Source organism: Lucilia sericata, unplaced genomic scaffold, assembly GCF_015586225.1.
Source record: "Lucilia sericata isolate MDLA Ls3-8-SP2 unplaced genomic scaffold, ASM1558622v1 Contig000212F_arrow, whole genome shotgun sequence".
NCBI classification, from domain to species: Eukaryota; Metazoa; Arthropoda; class Insecta; order Diptera; family Calliphoridae; genus Lucilia; species Lucilia sericata.
The window spans coordinates 510,259-525,392 of NW_023994240.1; the positions used below are offsets into that span (position 1 = coordinate 510,259).

General features: G+C 30.6%; 1 protein-coding gene across 1 annotated transcript; it reads right to left on the bottom strand.

Annotated features, from left to right (window-relative positions):
* Nucleotides 1-3,976: 3,976 nt before the first annotated feature.
* On the bottom strand, nt 3,977-4,823 carry LOC119602179 (LIM/homeobox protein Lhx1-like; the record flags this gene model as incomplete). Its single annotated transcript, XM_037953552.1, has 2 exons — nt 3,977-4,492; nt 4,562-4,823. Coding segments are annotated over 2 exons (573 nt in total), but the record flags the coding sequence as incomplete, so codon positions are not given.
* Between the last annotated feature and the right edge of the window lie 10,311 nt (nt 4,824-15,134).

The window sequence follows — 15,134 nt, forward strand, 5'->3', positions numbered from 1 at the left end:
TTAGTTTTTCGTCCAAAATATCAACTTTTTAAGGAAAATATGAGCGACCACGATTTTGGGTTTTTGATAAAAAGGTCGATTTAAGAGGTTCACTCATATTTTCACAAAAATCCACCTTTTTAACCAAAAACCTAAAAAAAACTCTAAATTTCTTACAACTTCGTTAAAATATGTTTAAATTGATAGGGGAACCAATTTTGTGCGATTTTGGGTTTTTGATCAAAGAGGTCGATCATATGTGAAACTTGAAAATTCAATTTTTAATTGTACCTCCTATAGGTTAGTAGTTAGTCTGTTGAAGTTTGTCAGAACAGAAGACGTGGGTTCGATTTCCACCAGAGACACTGGTATAGGAGAGTACAACAAGCCCGATAGAGGCCTTGGAAAACACATTCTCCTTTCGAACTAACTGAAGAAAAACATGGATGATCACAAACGTGTTTTAAAGAAGTTACTAGCAATTTTACTTTTTCTAGGATTTCGATCAAGAAGTCGAATTTTGAAGGAGTATATAAGTGATCTTAAGATTTTAGATGCAAAAGATCGATTTGGGAAGATTATGAATGATCACAATATAAGATATATTTTCAATTTAAAGGACTTTTAACAAAGTTAAAAGCGATTTAAGTTTTGGATAGGTTTATATAGAATAATATAAAAATAAGTGATAATAATAATTGAACCGCCTATTAAGTGTAAAAGCAGGAGGCCTCTTTGCCTATCACTGCTCTAAATAGTTAAATTCCAAATGCCGTTTAACTACAATCCTTTTCCAAGTAAAACATTTATTTTTGTTTATAGATTTTTTGTTATAAAAACTGTTATTTATGATTTTAGATAACAATTTCTTTATTTATTTTATTTTTTTTTCTTAATTTTTTTCTTTGATTTGTTTTTTTTTTATATATATATAATTATATATAATGATAAATGTTTATTATAATTATCGTAATAATCATAATAAACTAATAATGACTTACTAACTAAGCTAACACTAATTTTTTTTATATTTTAGTTTTTTTGTTTTTTTTATTATTATTTAGTTTTTATATTTTTGTTTAACTTTATATACATTTGTTTAGTTTTTATTTTATTTTAGATTTAATTGATTTATTTCGGTTTATTTGTTTTTTGATTTTTTTATAAATATATTTAAATTTTTTTTATATGTATTATTTTAGTAGATACATAGAGGTTTTAAATTTTGTTTATACCAGTTTTATTTAAATTTAGATTTTTATTATTTAGTTTTTTTTGTTTTAAATTTATTTAATTTTCTATACTTGTGGGTTGTTTTACCGTTTTATTATTTTTGTTTATTTATTTATAATATATAAATTTTTAAATTTACAGACAAATTCAGTTTTTTGTAGAGTTGAAATTTTGTGTTGGAGAGAAATATTTTTTGTTATTTTGAAAAAGTCATCAATAGCTTTGGAATTTTTTTAAATTTTAGGATTTTTTCAATTTTGAAATAAAATAAAAAAGTTTTTTTTAGGTTTTCCTTAAAAAAAGTAGATTTTTAAAAACTGACAAAAATCTAAGATTTCTTTTAATATTGACGTTTTTTTATGATAAAGTGTATACAGCATGCTATGAATGCGTACTCAAGTGATTGACTTACTATTTTTGATCATAATCAATATAATGATTGATGTTTAATGAGATTTTGCTTAAAAGTTAAGAAATTTTGCAATGTTCAGAGATAATTTGGGAAAAATTCAAAGTAAAATTTGTGTGATAGAAATAAGGGATATTTTTCGTATAACAACCATAGGGAAGTTGGTCAAAATATAACAGGAAATAAAAAAGGATGTTGTTTGACAACATATAAATAACAATAATATAACAGATTTGAAAAAAAAATCAACAAGATAGTAAAAGGAAAACCTTTATTGACTTGGAAATAAGATAAAATATTTAAAATTATCAACAGGCTAAGAACTCAACAGCTCAATTGCTTAAAAAGTCAATAAATGTTCTCCAGATGTGAAAACTAATACTTATTAAACTTCAACGTTTTAAGCAATATTCATGAAAAGCAACACTAGAGCACGATAGCCAGCAGAGAGCAAGCTTAAAACGACAATTGGCACGTACACAATACAAATCAAACTTATTCATTAAAACAAAAGAGAGAAAACGAGAGCAATCAAAAGCTTCTTAAGACAGCTAGCGAACAATGGAATTTTTACATTTAACTTAATAAAACTCAATATAATTCTCATTTAGTTAATAATATTTGAGGCATAAATATTATTTAACTTTTAGGAGGATATTACTTTGTCAATCTAAATTCTATAAAGTTCAATGCAATTAGTAATGAGTCCAGCACCTTTAGGTCATATCAATCGTCTTAGAATCTGCATTTGCATATGATTTAACGAGGTCCGTCTATCTGTTCATTAATTTTTAAATAATATGTTAAAATTTGGTTCAATCTCAAGAATGAATATTAATGAAAATCTGTCTCTGTAAAACGATCCTTTCGTTTGAAATCATAATAAAATTTGGGAAAAATTCTTGAAAAATCATCATAGTTTTTCATTGATAATTTGCTTAACATTACCAGCATTTCTCTCCATAAAGTTCGAAGCTTCAAATTAGCACTTACTTTAAACAGAGAGAGAGACTAGGGTGTTAAAAATGAGCTTTTTAAATGATTTTTTTTACTTTCCAATACATAAAAGCTAGAGAACTTCCAAGAGAACTCTAGTTTAGAGCAGCTATCGATGTGCTCTTAAGAAAAGAAACAAGAAGAAAGAGAACTGAAGCAATTATCATTGGCTTTAGAAAGAGAGCTTTTTAAATTATTTTGTTTGCTTTTTGTACATGAAAGCTAGAGAACTCTAGACGGCTATCTAGTCGGTGTGATCTTAAGTATGTGTAAAAGAAACAAGAAGAGAGAGGAAAGAGAACCGAAGCAATTATCATTGGCTTTAGAAAGAGATAGAGTGTGAGAATGAGCTTTTTAAATTATTTTGTTTGCTTTCTTATACATGAGAGCAAGAGAATTTAGGAGAGAACTCTTTATCTTTAACCAGCTTAGAGCAGTCATCGGTGTGCGCTTGAGTGTGGACAAAAGAAGGTGAGCTTTTTGTCTATCTCTGCTTTAGAGTATTGTAATATTGTAAAACAGTTTTTATGCTACTATTTATTTAATTGCTCTCTGTGCCATTCAATGCTTTAGAGCACATTTTATATAAGGCACTATTCAATAGTTAAACGGACCCAGAATTACTTTCCACATCAATTTAACATTGCAGATAGCAATTTCGAAAACAATATTATGAAATTCGGGCCCAGATCGGTTATAAGGTCACATACAGAAAATTTTTTGGGTAATAAACCATTTTTTTCAAATTGTTAAGAGTTCGGAGCTCTCAGAGGAATCAAAAACTACCGTACATTAAACACTTTGGCAATTTCGAATTCGCAATTCAAATGCATTTCGAACATCCCCAAATAACTATCGGTATAAGATGCAGCAATATGATTAAACTTTTCCGCAAATTTTTTGGGTGGAAGAAAATTTTTGCCAACAGAATCAGACTCCCCAGTACTACATAAAAAATACGAAAAAAAAGATAACCGCTTTTGTGAAATAATAAAAACTTCAGCTATTGATGTCATTTCCTTACTATTGCCATAAAATTTTGAATTTGAAATCAGTTTGTAGGAGTTATATTTGGAGTCTCTATGAATATTTCTCCAAAAAAAGTCTCCAAAAAGTTTTTATTTATATTATTATAATTTAATTCAATATATCGTTATATAAATATAATACATTCATACATAAATAATAGATAAATTCAATTTACAATTGTTTTAATTATATGTTAATATTTTTTTGTTTTGTTTGTTTGTGTGTGTGTGTGTGTTTTTTTATTTGCTTCAGCAATTAATATCAAATTAAGCAGCCATATTTTTCTTTAAATATTTTGTAAAATTTTCTTTTTTTTGTAGTAAATAGTAGAAATTTAAAGTAGTTTTTTAGCAAATATTTGAGTGTTGTGTTTCCATGATCTTTGAATGACGACTTTGTTTGTTTCTGTATAAGGACCAGCCCTCTAAACGTTGAATTGTTTGATTTTGAGTTCATTTCAAACCACATCCTCCTGTTGCTGATATTCGGCTAGAGTTTTTAATAGTAGCAAACGTGTTGCCAACTCTTTTGAATATTACCAAACTAGCGTTTCGTTTTGCATATTTTGAGGTTCACTGAAATTGGCGGCTGACATGAATTCAGGTGATGCGGAACGCGGGCCATTTTGTTGAGATTGTTGTGACTGTTGTTGTTGCTGCTGCTGTTGTTGTTGGGCTTGTTGTTGTTGCTGCTGGGCGGCCAGCAGATGGTCCGGAGGTGGTTGCGGACCTCCCGCTGATTGTATATTCATGGGAGGTCCGGCAGTCTGACTAAGAAATTGTGATTCGGGTGTTAGGCCAAATTCATTAACCATAGGAATTGGACCCGTATGATCCATTGGTCCGCCTAGAAAAGTAAATTAAGTTATAGGTTAGTCATTGTTTAAGGGCTAAAAGGGAAAGTTTGTTAACTTACCAGGCGCATTGAAAGGCATTGGTCCTCCAGGATGTCCTGGAAAGAAGGGTCCATCGTGTGGATGAAAATGTGGTCCATAGCCAAATTCAAATTTACCCTCCGCCGCAAAATAGGGAAATCCGGGACCATCATCTAAACCACCCGGCGATAGATTCATAGGAAATCCTCGCATTTTACGAGCACCTCCAAAGAACGGTGGCCGACCCATGCTGGTGATTTGTTTCATGCGTCTTTCTTTTGAGCGTTTATTTTGAAACCACACCTGGAAGACAAGAATCACAGGAAAGAAAAATTAGTTAAAGTCGAATCAAATCTTTAACAAAAAGATTTTTTTCTTAAATTAAACATCGATTCATTAAAACTAACTAAATTTTGTTTCAGAATGTTAAAGAAATTAAGTGTTTTTCTTTAATTTTTGTTGTAAAAAAAGCTTTCATGACTTCTAAATTCTTTATTCATGCAGTTAGCAGATATTTGACATGAAAACTTTGACTCGTCTTTGTTATAGTTTTATATGAATATTAAAATGTTTTTTCCTAAAAAGCAGAAAAATAACGTCATGGGATATTTCACTCCATTTTTATAATACAATTCATTTGTTTTTACTACTTCAACTCAACTCAAACCAAAAAAAAACCTTTATGAACTTTATTTTGCGTTTACAGCCTCTACAGCGTTAAAAACAAGAAACATTAAAACGAACAGAAATCATAAATGCTCATAATACAATTTTTATGATGATCCTCATCATCAACGCTCGTAAGATTATAAAAAAAAACTTCATATTTTTTTATGATCCTGATCTAAATGCCGCTTTAAATAAGCTCACACTATAAAACCAATATACATATGTATATGTTTTTTATTTTTTTGCATTAGTATGAACGCATTGTGTTTATTATTTTAAGAACCAGGTAATGACAGTGAACAAATATTTTACAAAGGTAAAGGTTTTGATTTGAGCACCATTCAATGCCAAGAATTATGCTAAATTAGTATGAATGGCGATTTTCACAATATGCGCCAAAAATGTAATAATTTTTTTTATTTTTTAGGTTCGATGTATTTTTGTTTTAGTTAGTTTTAGTTAGTTAGTTAGTTGTTAGTTAGTTAGTTAGTTAGTTAGTTAGTTAGTTAGTTAGTTAGTTAGTTCGTTAGTTAGTTAGTTAGTTAGTTAGTTAGTTAGTTCGTTAGTTAGTTAGTTAGTTAGTTCGTAGTTAGTTAGTTAGTTCGTTAGTTAGTTAGTTCGTTAGTTCGTTCGTTAGTTCGTTCGTTATTCGTTAGTTCGTTAGTTAGTTCGTTCGTTCGTTCTTGTTCGTTCGTTAGTTAGTTAGTTAGTTCGTTCGTTCGTTAGTTCGTTTTCGTTCGTTCGTTTCGTTCGTTCGTTCGTTAGTTCGTTAGTTAGTTAGTTCGTTAGTTTTAGTTCGTTAGTTTTGTAGTTAGTTCGTTAGTTCGTTAGTAGTTAGTTAGTTCGTTCTTTAGTTAGTTCGTTTTCGTTCGTTCGTTTCGTTCGTTCGTTCGTTCGTTCGTTCGTTCTTCGTTCGTTCGTTCGTTCGTTGTTCGTTCGTTCGTTTCGTTCGTTCGTTCGTTCGTTCGTTCGTTCGTTCGTTGTTCGTTTGTTTCGTTCGTTCGTTCGTTCGTTCGTTCGTTCGTTCGTTTTCGTTCTTTCGTTCGTTCGTTCGTTCGTTCGTTCGTTCGTTCGTTCGTTCGTTCGTTCGTTTCGTTCGTTCGTTTTCGTTCGTTCGTTCGTTCGTTCGTTCGTTCGTTTTTCGTTCGTTCGTTCGTTCGTTCGTTCGTCTTTCGTTCGTTCGTTCGTTCGTTCGTTCGTTTCGTTCGTTCGTTCTTCGTTCGTTCGTTCGTTCGTTTTCGTTCGTTCGTTCGTTCGTTCGTTCGTTCGTTCGTTCGTTCGTTCGTTCGTTCGTTTGTTCGTGTTTGTTTGTTTGTTTGTTTCTTTGTTTCTTTCTCCCTGCCCTCGCCTCCCGCGTTGGCCCGTTTTTTTGCTTCTTTGCCCGTTTTCATGCAGCTGTTCTGTATGCCCCAACAAATTATAATTTTTAAAATTTATATTCTCATTTCTACAAAATCATGCATTTAAATTTGTTTGAAATTTAAATGCATCTATTTATGCATGTATCAGTGTGTTTATTATAACCTCACACACACATTCACTTTACTATTTGTTTTCCATTCGAACATTGGATAGAATAATAATAAAAAAATTGCAAAAAATAATAATAAAAGGAAAACTTTTCTTTTTTTTTCCATACACATACATATAAAGGGTTGCAAAAAAGAAAAACAAACTACAATATAGATTTAAATAAAAATTGCTATTATTTTTTATATTGTTTTTTTTTTTTTTTGTTTCTTAAAAGTTGTTGTTATTTTCTATAAAAGCTCGTGTTGCAACAGAAATAAAAAGGAAAGAGGAGGGACTAGAGAGGAAGACAAACAAATGGAAACAAAACTCTATAATATAGCTAAAGGCAATATTTACAACAAAATACATATCTAAAAAACATTATTTTGCAACTGAATACAAATATGAAAACACTGCGAGAAAAGTTAAGGCAAAGCAACTTGCAGATGCTTATTTTATAAAGTAAAGCCTTTTATGGGAATTTTAGAAGAATTTTTTAGGATTTTTTGCTGAAAACCTGATATTTATAGAACATATTTGGGGAAAACTTCAGCTTCCTAGTTCCTGCTGTTTAGGAGCTTTAATGTCCGTCTGTAGTGTTTTAACAGATAGACGGACGGACGGATCAAGGGTGTGGACATTTCTTTAAGATCTTTTTAAAAATAAAATAAAAATATCGATGTGTAACTACAAAAATATAAAAATGTCTGCCCCTCTACAGTGGTTGATCTAAAGAATAGAAAAAATAATTTATAAAAACCCTCCTTCCCCAGATATTGGTTTGCTTCACTAGTTGATGTTTAATGTTGATTGGATGCTTAACATTGCGGCAATGTTAAAGAAAGGGTAGGGGAAATTATAAGTTTTTTTCTAAGAACAAAACAATGTTTATTGGGGCAGCGGGCAGGAGTACAAAATAGTGCAAAAAAATAAAATTAAAATCATAGTTTTTTTTTATGGACAAACAATTCATCATCTCTCGTCATTGTTGTTTAACACTTTTTGTTTGTTAATGTTGTTTTGTTTTTTTTTTTTTTTTTTTTGTAATGTTAACAATGTTTCAGAAGGCCACTACAATTGTAACAGTGGCGGCTAGCAGCCACAACAATAAACAACTACCATTTATGTACTACTGGCTGGTATGTTGGTGGTGTTAAACAATCCACAGATTTAAAGCATCCTAACCAAACCAGACGCTTGGATAGCTCTGTTTTGGCCTGCCAACCATCCATCTGTCCATCTATCCAACAAAGTCAGTCATCAGTGAACCAAACTCGACATTTAACACAGAAATTTATAAAAAAATATAACAAACCACAAAGAAGAAAAAAGTTTTCTGAATGAATTGCTGTTGTTGTTGCTGCTGCTGACTGGTTTGTATTTATCGGACACCAGCGGCTTATAGAAAATAGTTGTTGCAAAACAAATGCGAATATTAAAAAGTTTTTTTTTGTATTTTTTTGCTGTTGTTAGTAGCATAATAATTTTTTTAAAAAACTTTTATTTTTTTTTAGTTGTAAAATCATAAATATACAAGTGCAATATTTATGACTCTCTAAAGAGCCTGACTAGGGGGACAACATATAGTAGAAACAGCAGCAGCAGCAAACAAAAAAAACTCATATTTTCTTTATTACTTGTAAATTACAATACCTAGATACATTTATCATGGCCAAAACATATAAACATACAACTACTCGAAAGACCACTCACTGGACAATAAATACTGAAAAAATCTCAGTCTTTTTTTTCAACTACAAATTTAAACTTTAACCAGCTAAATACACTGGAAAATATGAACAAAATTTTTCATTATAAAAGTTTTAAATAAAACACATTATTATTTATTAAGTAATTACAACAATGTTAAAGTAAAAACAATAATGTTAAAGTAACAGTTATCTTTTTTAGATTACATAGGTTGTACAAAGTAACCATTTGAGTTTACTTGTCATTACATTATAGTTCAGACTATAGTCGAGACTTTAGTCCAGGTTATAGTCGTGTATTTTGTTCAGACTATCGTCGAGTCTATAGTCCAGACTTTAGACGAGGCTATAGTCCAGAATTTTATAGAGTCTATAGTCCATTCTATGGCCGAGTCTATAGTCCAGACTATAGTCGAGTCTATAGTCCAGACTATAGTCGAGTCTATAGTCCAGACTATAGTCGAGTCTGCAGTCTAGAATATAGTTGAGTCTGCAGTCTAAAATATAGTCGAGTCTATAGTCCAGACTATTCTCGAGTCTATAGTCTAGAATATAGTCGAGTTTATAGTCCAGACTATAGTCGAGTCTATAGTCCAGACTATACTCGAGTCTATAGCCCAGACTATAGTCGAGTCTATAGCCCAGACTATAGTCGAGTCTATAGTCCAGACTATAGTCGAGTCTATAGTCCAGACTATAGTCGAGTCTATAGTCCAGACTATAGTCGAGTCTATAGTCCAGGCTATAGCCGAGTCTATAGTCCAGACTATAGTCGAGTCTATAGTCCAGACTATAGTCGAGTCTATAGTCCAGGCTATAGTCGAGTCTATAGTCCAGACTATAGTCAAGTATATAGCCCAGACTACAGTCGAGTCTATAGTCCAGACTATAGTCGAGTCTATAGTACAAGCTAAAGTCGATTCTATAGTACAAGCTATAGTCGATTCTATAGTCCAGACTATAGTCAAATCTATAGTCCAGACTATAGTCGAATCTATAGTCCGGATAATAGACGGGTTTATAGTCCACACGATAGTCGAGTCTGGACTATAGTGGAGTCGATATTCTAGACTGCCATTGGGTCTATAGTAGAGACTATAGTAGATTCTATATTCTAGACTGTAGTCGAGTCTATCTTCCAGATTGTAGTCGAGTCTATAGTCCACACTATAGTCAAGCCTAGAGTTCACACTCTATAGTCCAGACTATCGAGTATATAGTCTAGACTATAATTGAGTCTATAGTGCAGACTATAGTCGAGTCTATAGTGCAGACTATATTCGAGTCTATAGTGTAGACTATAGTCGAGTCTATAGTCCAGACTATAGTCTATAGTCCACACTATTGTCTTGACAATATAGTCTAAACTATAGACAAGTCTATAGTCCACACTATTGTCTTGACAATATAGTCTAGACTATAGACAAGTCTATAGTCCAGACTATAATCGAGTCTATAGTCCAGACTTTAATTAAGTCTATAGTCCAGACTATAATTGAGTCTATAGCCCAGACTATAGTCGAGTTTAAAGTCCAGACTATAATCTAGTCTAAAGTCCAAACTGTAGTGAAGTATAATATCCAAACTATAGTCGAATCTATAGTCGAAACTATATTGAAAATATTGTCTATAGTCCTAACTATACTGAAGTTTATAGTCAAAACTATAATCGAGTATATAGACTGTAGTCGAATCTATAGGCTATAGTCAAGTCTGTCGTCGAGTCCACACTATATAAGTCTATAGTTAGGACTATAAAGCTTTTGTCAAATCTGTAGTCGAGACTATAAAGGATTCTGTTGTTGAAACTTAACTTCTTTGCATACACCTTTTCTACTTCTCTGGAAGTTCTTTTTAGTATTTCAGAATTAAATAAATTTTCTCAAAAACAATATTTACTCTTAATAAGTTTTTTTTTTGCGTTTTACTGCATTTTATAGGTTGTATTTAAGTTCACAACTTTTTTTCTCTCTTTCTTCTCCCTTAAAAGTCAACTTCATTTGAAAATCCATAAAATTTGTTATTATTAACCCACTTCACACAGTAGGATTCTGTTAACTGCCAGACATAAAAATATTATTTATATTCTTGGGAACTTTATAAAAAATCTAAATGGCAATTTTATTAATAAACCGAAAAACTAATCGTCACAGTCACCAAAAGCCAACAGCAGAAATCCTTTGGATGTTCATATACATAATTGTAAGCAACTTTTTGTGGTTGACGGCTTTAAGCTCAAAAGCTTTAGCAGCAGGTTATAAGGCCCTAAGATTGTTGGGAATAATAAAAATGTATTTTTCTGTTATTTGGCGCTAAATAACAAACGGAATTAAAGCAATTTTGTGGTAATAAAATTTAGAAGTTTTTTAGTACAAATTTAACAACTTTGCGATCAAATTTTTTGGCTGAAATATTGTTCTAAAAACATATATACAAGGATTTCGCTTAAGAAGTTTTCGGGATTCTGGCGATGCCTATTTTAAAGCTTATAACTGCAGAAAGCTTTTCTAAGAGCTCTCTTGCTTTCACAGGGAACCTCTCGTATATGTAATAAAGCAAAGATTAATAAAGTAGTTCTAAAATTGGTAAACCTAGAAAGAATCTAATTATTTTAACCACAAATAATTCGAAAATATTAATACTTGTTATTTTGTAATAAAAACAAATCATTTGGGTTATTCACCATAAAAAACAGAAAAATACTCAGTATCATGCACATGATCATAAATGATGATCTTACAATAAAATTTTTATAAAAATAAAAGAAGGTTAATTTAACACATTTATTTTAAAGAAAACCTCACCAAAGAAAAAGCAACCGTCTAAGCGCCATGATGATGATAATAATTTCATGGGCGGCTTGTATCTTTTGAAGCTTCACCAAAATATTTCAACAACTCATCAATGAACTATTAAGTGGTGATAGCGGAGTATTAGAAACAAACTACTTTAACTACTTCACTTTTTTTCAAAACATTATTAAAGCTACTAAAAAAAAAATGAGAAAAATTTGAAGAAAATAAATTAGAAAGATGGACAGAAGGACGGACGGTTGGCTGCTAGGTTATAAACCATCAAACAATTGTATTAAAGGCGCCTGTTGTTGGTGTTTTTTTCTACTTACTGTTTGTGGTATTTTTTTCGGGGAACAACATGTTTTTTTTATCAGAAGCCAATTCGGCAAATGTAACAAAGTTAAATTTAAACGACCAACCGCCCGCAAAAGGCGTGACTTTGGAAATAGTCATGAAATGTATACGATGATGTACCACAAAAGACAAACAAGTCATTCTGAAATTATTTCCATTGTTACTTTATCTTTTCTTCACTGTCGAGTGTATTCCAACTGATGACTGATGTTTTTGTTGTGCTGTTGTTTGCCGTAAACAAATAATTTTTTGTTATTGCTGCTGTTTTTCAGTTTATAACTTAAACCGCAAAATCATTTCTAATTTTCAACGTAAATATTTTCTACTGACTATAAAAATTGGAAAAAAACACAGCTCAACAAATTTCGATTAAAGTTAATTAGTTTTGGAAAAAAAACAGCAACAAAATTTACTACATTTTTTTTTACAAGAATCTTAAAAAGATAATAACAGCAATAACTACTATAAAAATTACTTATTTTGTTTTTAATAACAAAAAAACTTCGTTAGAATTATAGTATCTACTATGCAAGTTTAATAAAAGTCATGATTGATATTAAAGTTTCAATATTTTTTGCGGAAAAAAACAAAAATTTTTTAACAAAAAAAATTATAGAATATATATAATCGGCAAACTGATCTTAGGGAATCTCACATCTTCTATTTCAAATTGAATATTTTCGAAGTTTTTAGTAAAGTCTAGTCTGTAGTCAAGAATGTAGTTACCAGTGGAGATTATAGTCAAGGCAATAGTCCTGCTTAAAATTCGGTATATAGTCTGCGCTATAGTCTCTTGTACAGTCCAGACTATAGTATAGTATATTGTCAAGACTATAGGCACGACTATAGTCAGGATTATAGTCCGGTCAGCAGTCCAGACTGTAGTTTTGTCTATATTTCAGACTAATATATATAATAAACCGGACTATACTCTACCCTTAATATCAGACTATAAAATAGTCTATAATACAGACTATAGTCTAGTCTATAGTCCAAACTATAGTCTGGTCAATAGTCTACAGTCAAAATTAGAGTTTATAGTCATGATTATATTCTTGTTAATAGTCATAACTACGGCCTAGTCAATAGTCTGGAGCAAAGTCTAATCTATAGACTGGACTAGACTATAGTCCGAACTATAGTACAGTCTATAGTGGATTATGGTCTGGACTATAGTCCGAACTATAGTACAGTCTATAGTCCAGACTATAGTCCAGTCTATAGCCTAGTGTATATTATAGACTATAGTATATAGTCCAGACTGTTGTCTATAGTCCAGACTCTGTTCTAGTATATAGTCCAGGCTATAGTCTAGTGTATATTCGAGACTATAGTGTAGTATATAGTCCAGACTGTAGTCTAGTCTATAGTCCAAACTATAGTCTATTCTATATTCCAGACTATAGTCTAGTCTATAATCTATTCTATATTCTATAGTCCAGACTATAGGCTAGTCTATAGTCGAGACTATAGTGTAGTCCATACTATATTCTAGTCTATAGTCCAGACTATATTCTAGTCTATAGTCCAGACTATATTCTAGTCTATAGTCCAGACTATAGTCTAATCTATAGTCCAGACTATAGTCTAACCTATAGTCCAGACCATAATGTAGTCTAGTTTAAAGTTTAGACTAAAGTCTAAGCTATTTAGTCCAGACTATTATATAGTCCAGACTGTAGTCTAGTCTATAGTCCAGACTGCAGTCTATGGTCCAGTATATAATCTAGTCTTTAGTTTAGTGCATAGTCCAGACTATAGTCTAGTCTTTAGTCTAGTGTATAGTCCTGACTACAGTCTAGTCTATAGTGCATACTATAGTCTATAGTGTGGACCATAATCTACTCTAGTCTAAAATACAGTTTATAGTCTAATCTATAGTCCAGACTGCAGTCTATGGTCCAGTATGTAGTCTAGTATTTAGTCTAGTGTATAGTCCAGACTATAATCTAGTCTTAAGTTCTGACTATAGTCTAGTCTATAGTACATACTATAGTCTATAGTGCAGACCATAACCTATTCAAAGTCCAGACTAAAGTCTAATCTATAGTTCAGACTATAGTATTGTCAATTGTACAGATTATAGTGTTGTCTATAGTCCAGACTATAGTTTAATGCTTGCCTTCTGCATTATGTTAACTTTCACATATGTTTACTAAATGACCTATTTACTTTTGTTACTCAGTGTATTAGTACATTTGCTTCTTCTACAGCTTTAATTCCCATCTGTTGGATTTATTTAATTTGAATGCATAAAATTGTTTAACTAAAAGAGAAAGGCTGTAAATAATCTGCATGCAAAAAAACTCTTTAATTTTTATACAAAATCAAATATAAAGAAAAACAAAATTTCTATGATGAATTTTTAACGAATTTACATTAATAATTGGCAGCAATAATTTCACAAAAATAAGCAACAATTAGTTCCTTTTTGGGGGTAATTAATAGAAAATTTCACTATAAAATATACGGTAAAAATTAATTTGAGAGGAAAAGTTATAGGGATAAAAAACTTCCAGAGAAATGATAAATATAAGGAATTTGGGTTTAGAAACTTAGGATTCATGACTCTTAGGATTCATTCATACTACAACAATTACCTCATTGTTTTCAGAATAATTTCTTTAAACTTTACATTCAAACTTTAAAATGTTCAATAATTTTATTTTAAAATTGCTACCATAATCGTACATGAATAATAATAATAATCATTATAAAGCAAAGAACTACTACTTTTTTTCTGCAGAGAAAAAGCTAAAAACATAAAAAATGTATAAAATTTAAAAAAATTTACTACAATTTAAACATTAAGTATCATCAATATAATGGCCAATTCAAGTAAAAACATTGAACAACGATCAAACAAACAAAAAAAAAACAGAAGAAGCAAAAAAATATATATTCAGTTGATCTGTACATGTAATAGGCGGAACTACTACTATAAAGTTAAGAACTGAAAAAAACATACCGTACTGATCAACATGATCTTTTTCAACAACAAACATGAACTTCAAACAAGTTGACTACAACAAAGTTGTATTTTAAACGATTGTATTTATGTTCTTGCTGCTGCTGCTGAGCATAAATAAAGATGATGATCGTTTTATGAAAATAACAATCATATAAAAATTGTTTAGAAAAATTATTATAAAATAAATTTATAATAGAATCAATTCTTTATTAAAAATAATTTTGTAACAGAGTTTTTTTAACATCAATTTTTATGACTTTTATTAAGGATCATTGCAAAAAATTGACAGATAGTTTTTATGGAACATCAGATCTATCTTTTATGGCTATTACAACTTCCTTTTAAGAGAGAAGTAATCACAATAAAATATTATTTAGATGTGTGGTTATATTTACTTCTCAGTAAGTTCTTTTTATGCTGAACTTTGAGGTTAATCATATAAACCATTAAAAAAGGATCAAAATTACATCAATTAAGTAGAGATGTTTTCCTGCTTCCTTTATGGCACCTTAAACGTGACACATTTCCTTTTAAACACATTTCTGCCAAAACATTTATCCCGAAAATATACACACTTAAATGCTAAATTATAGGTTATAATTTA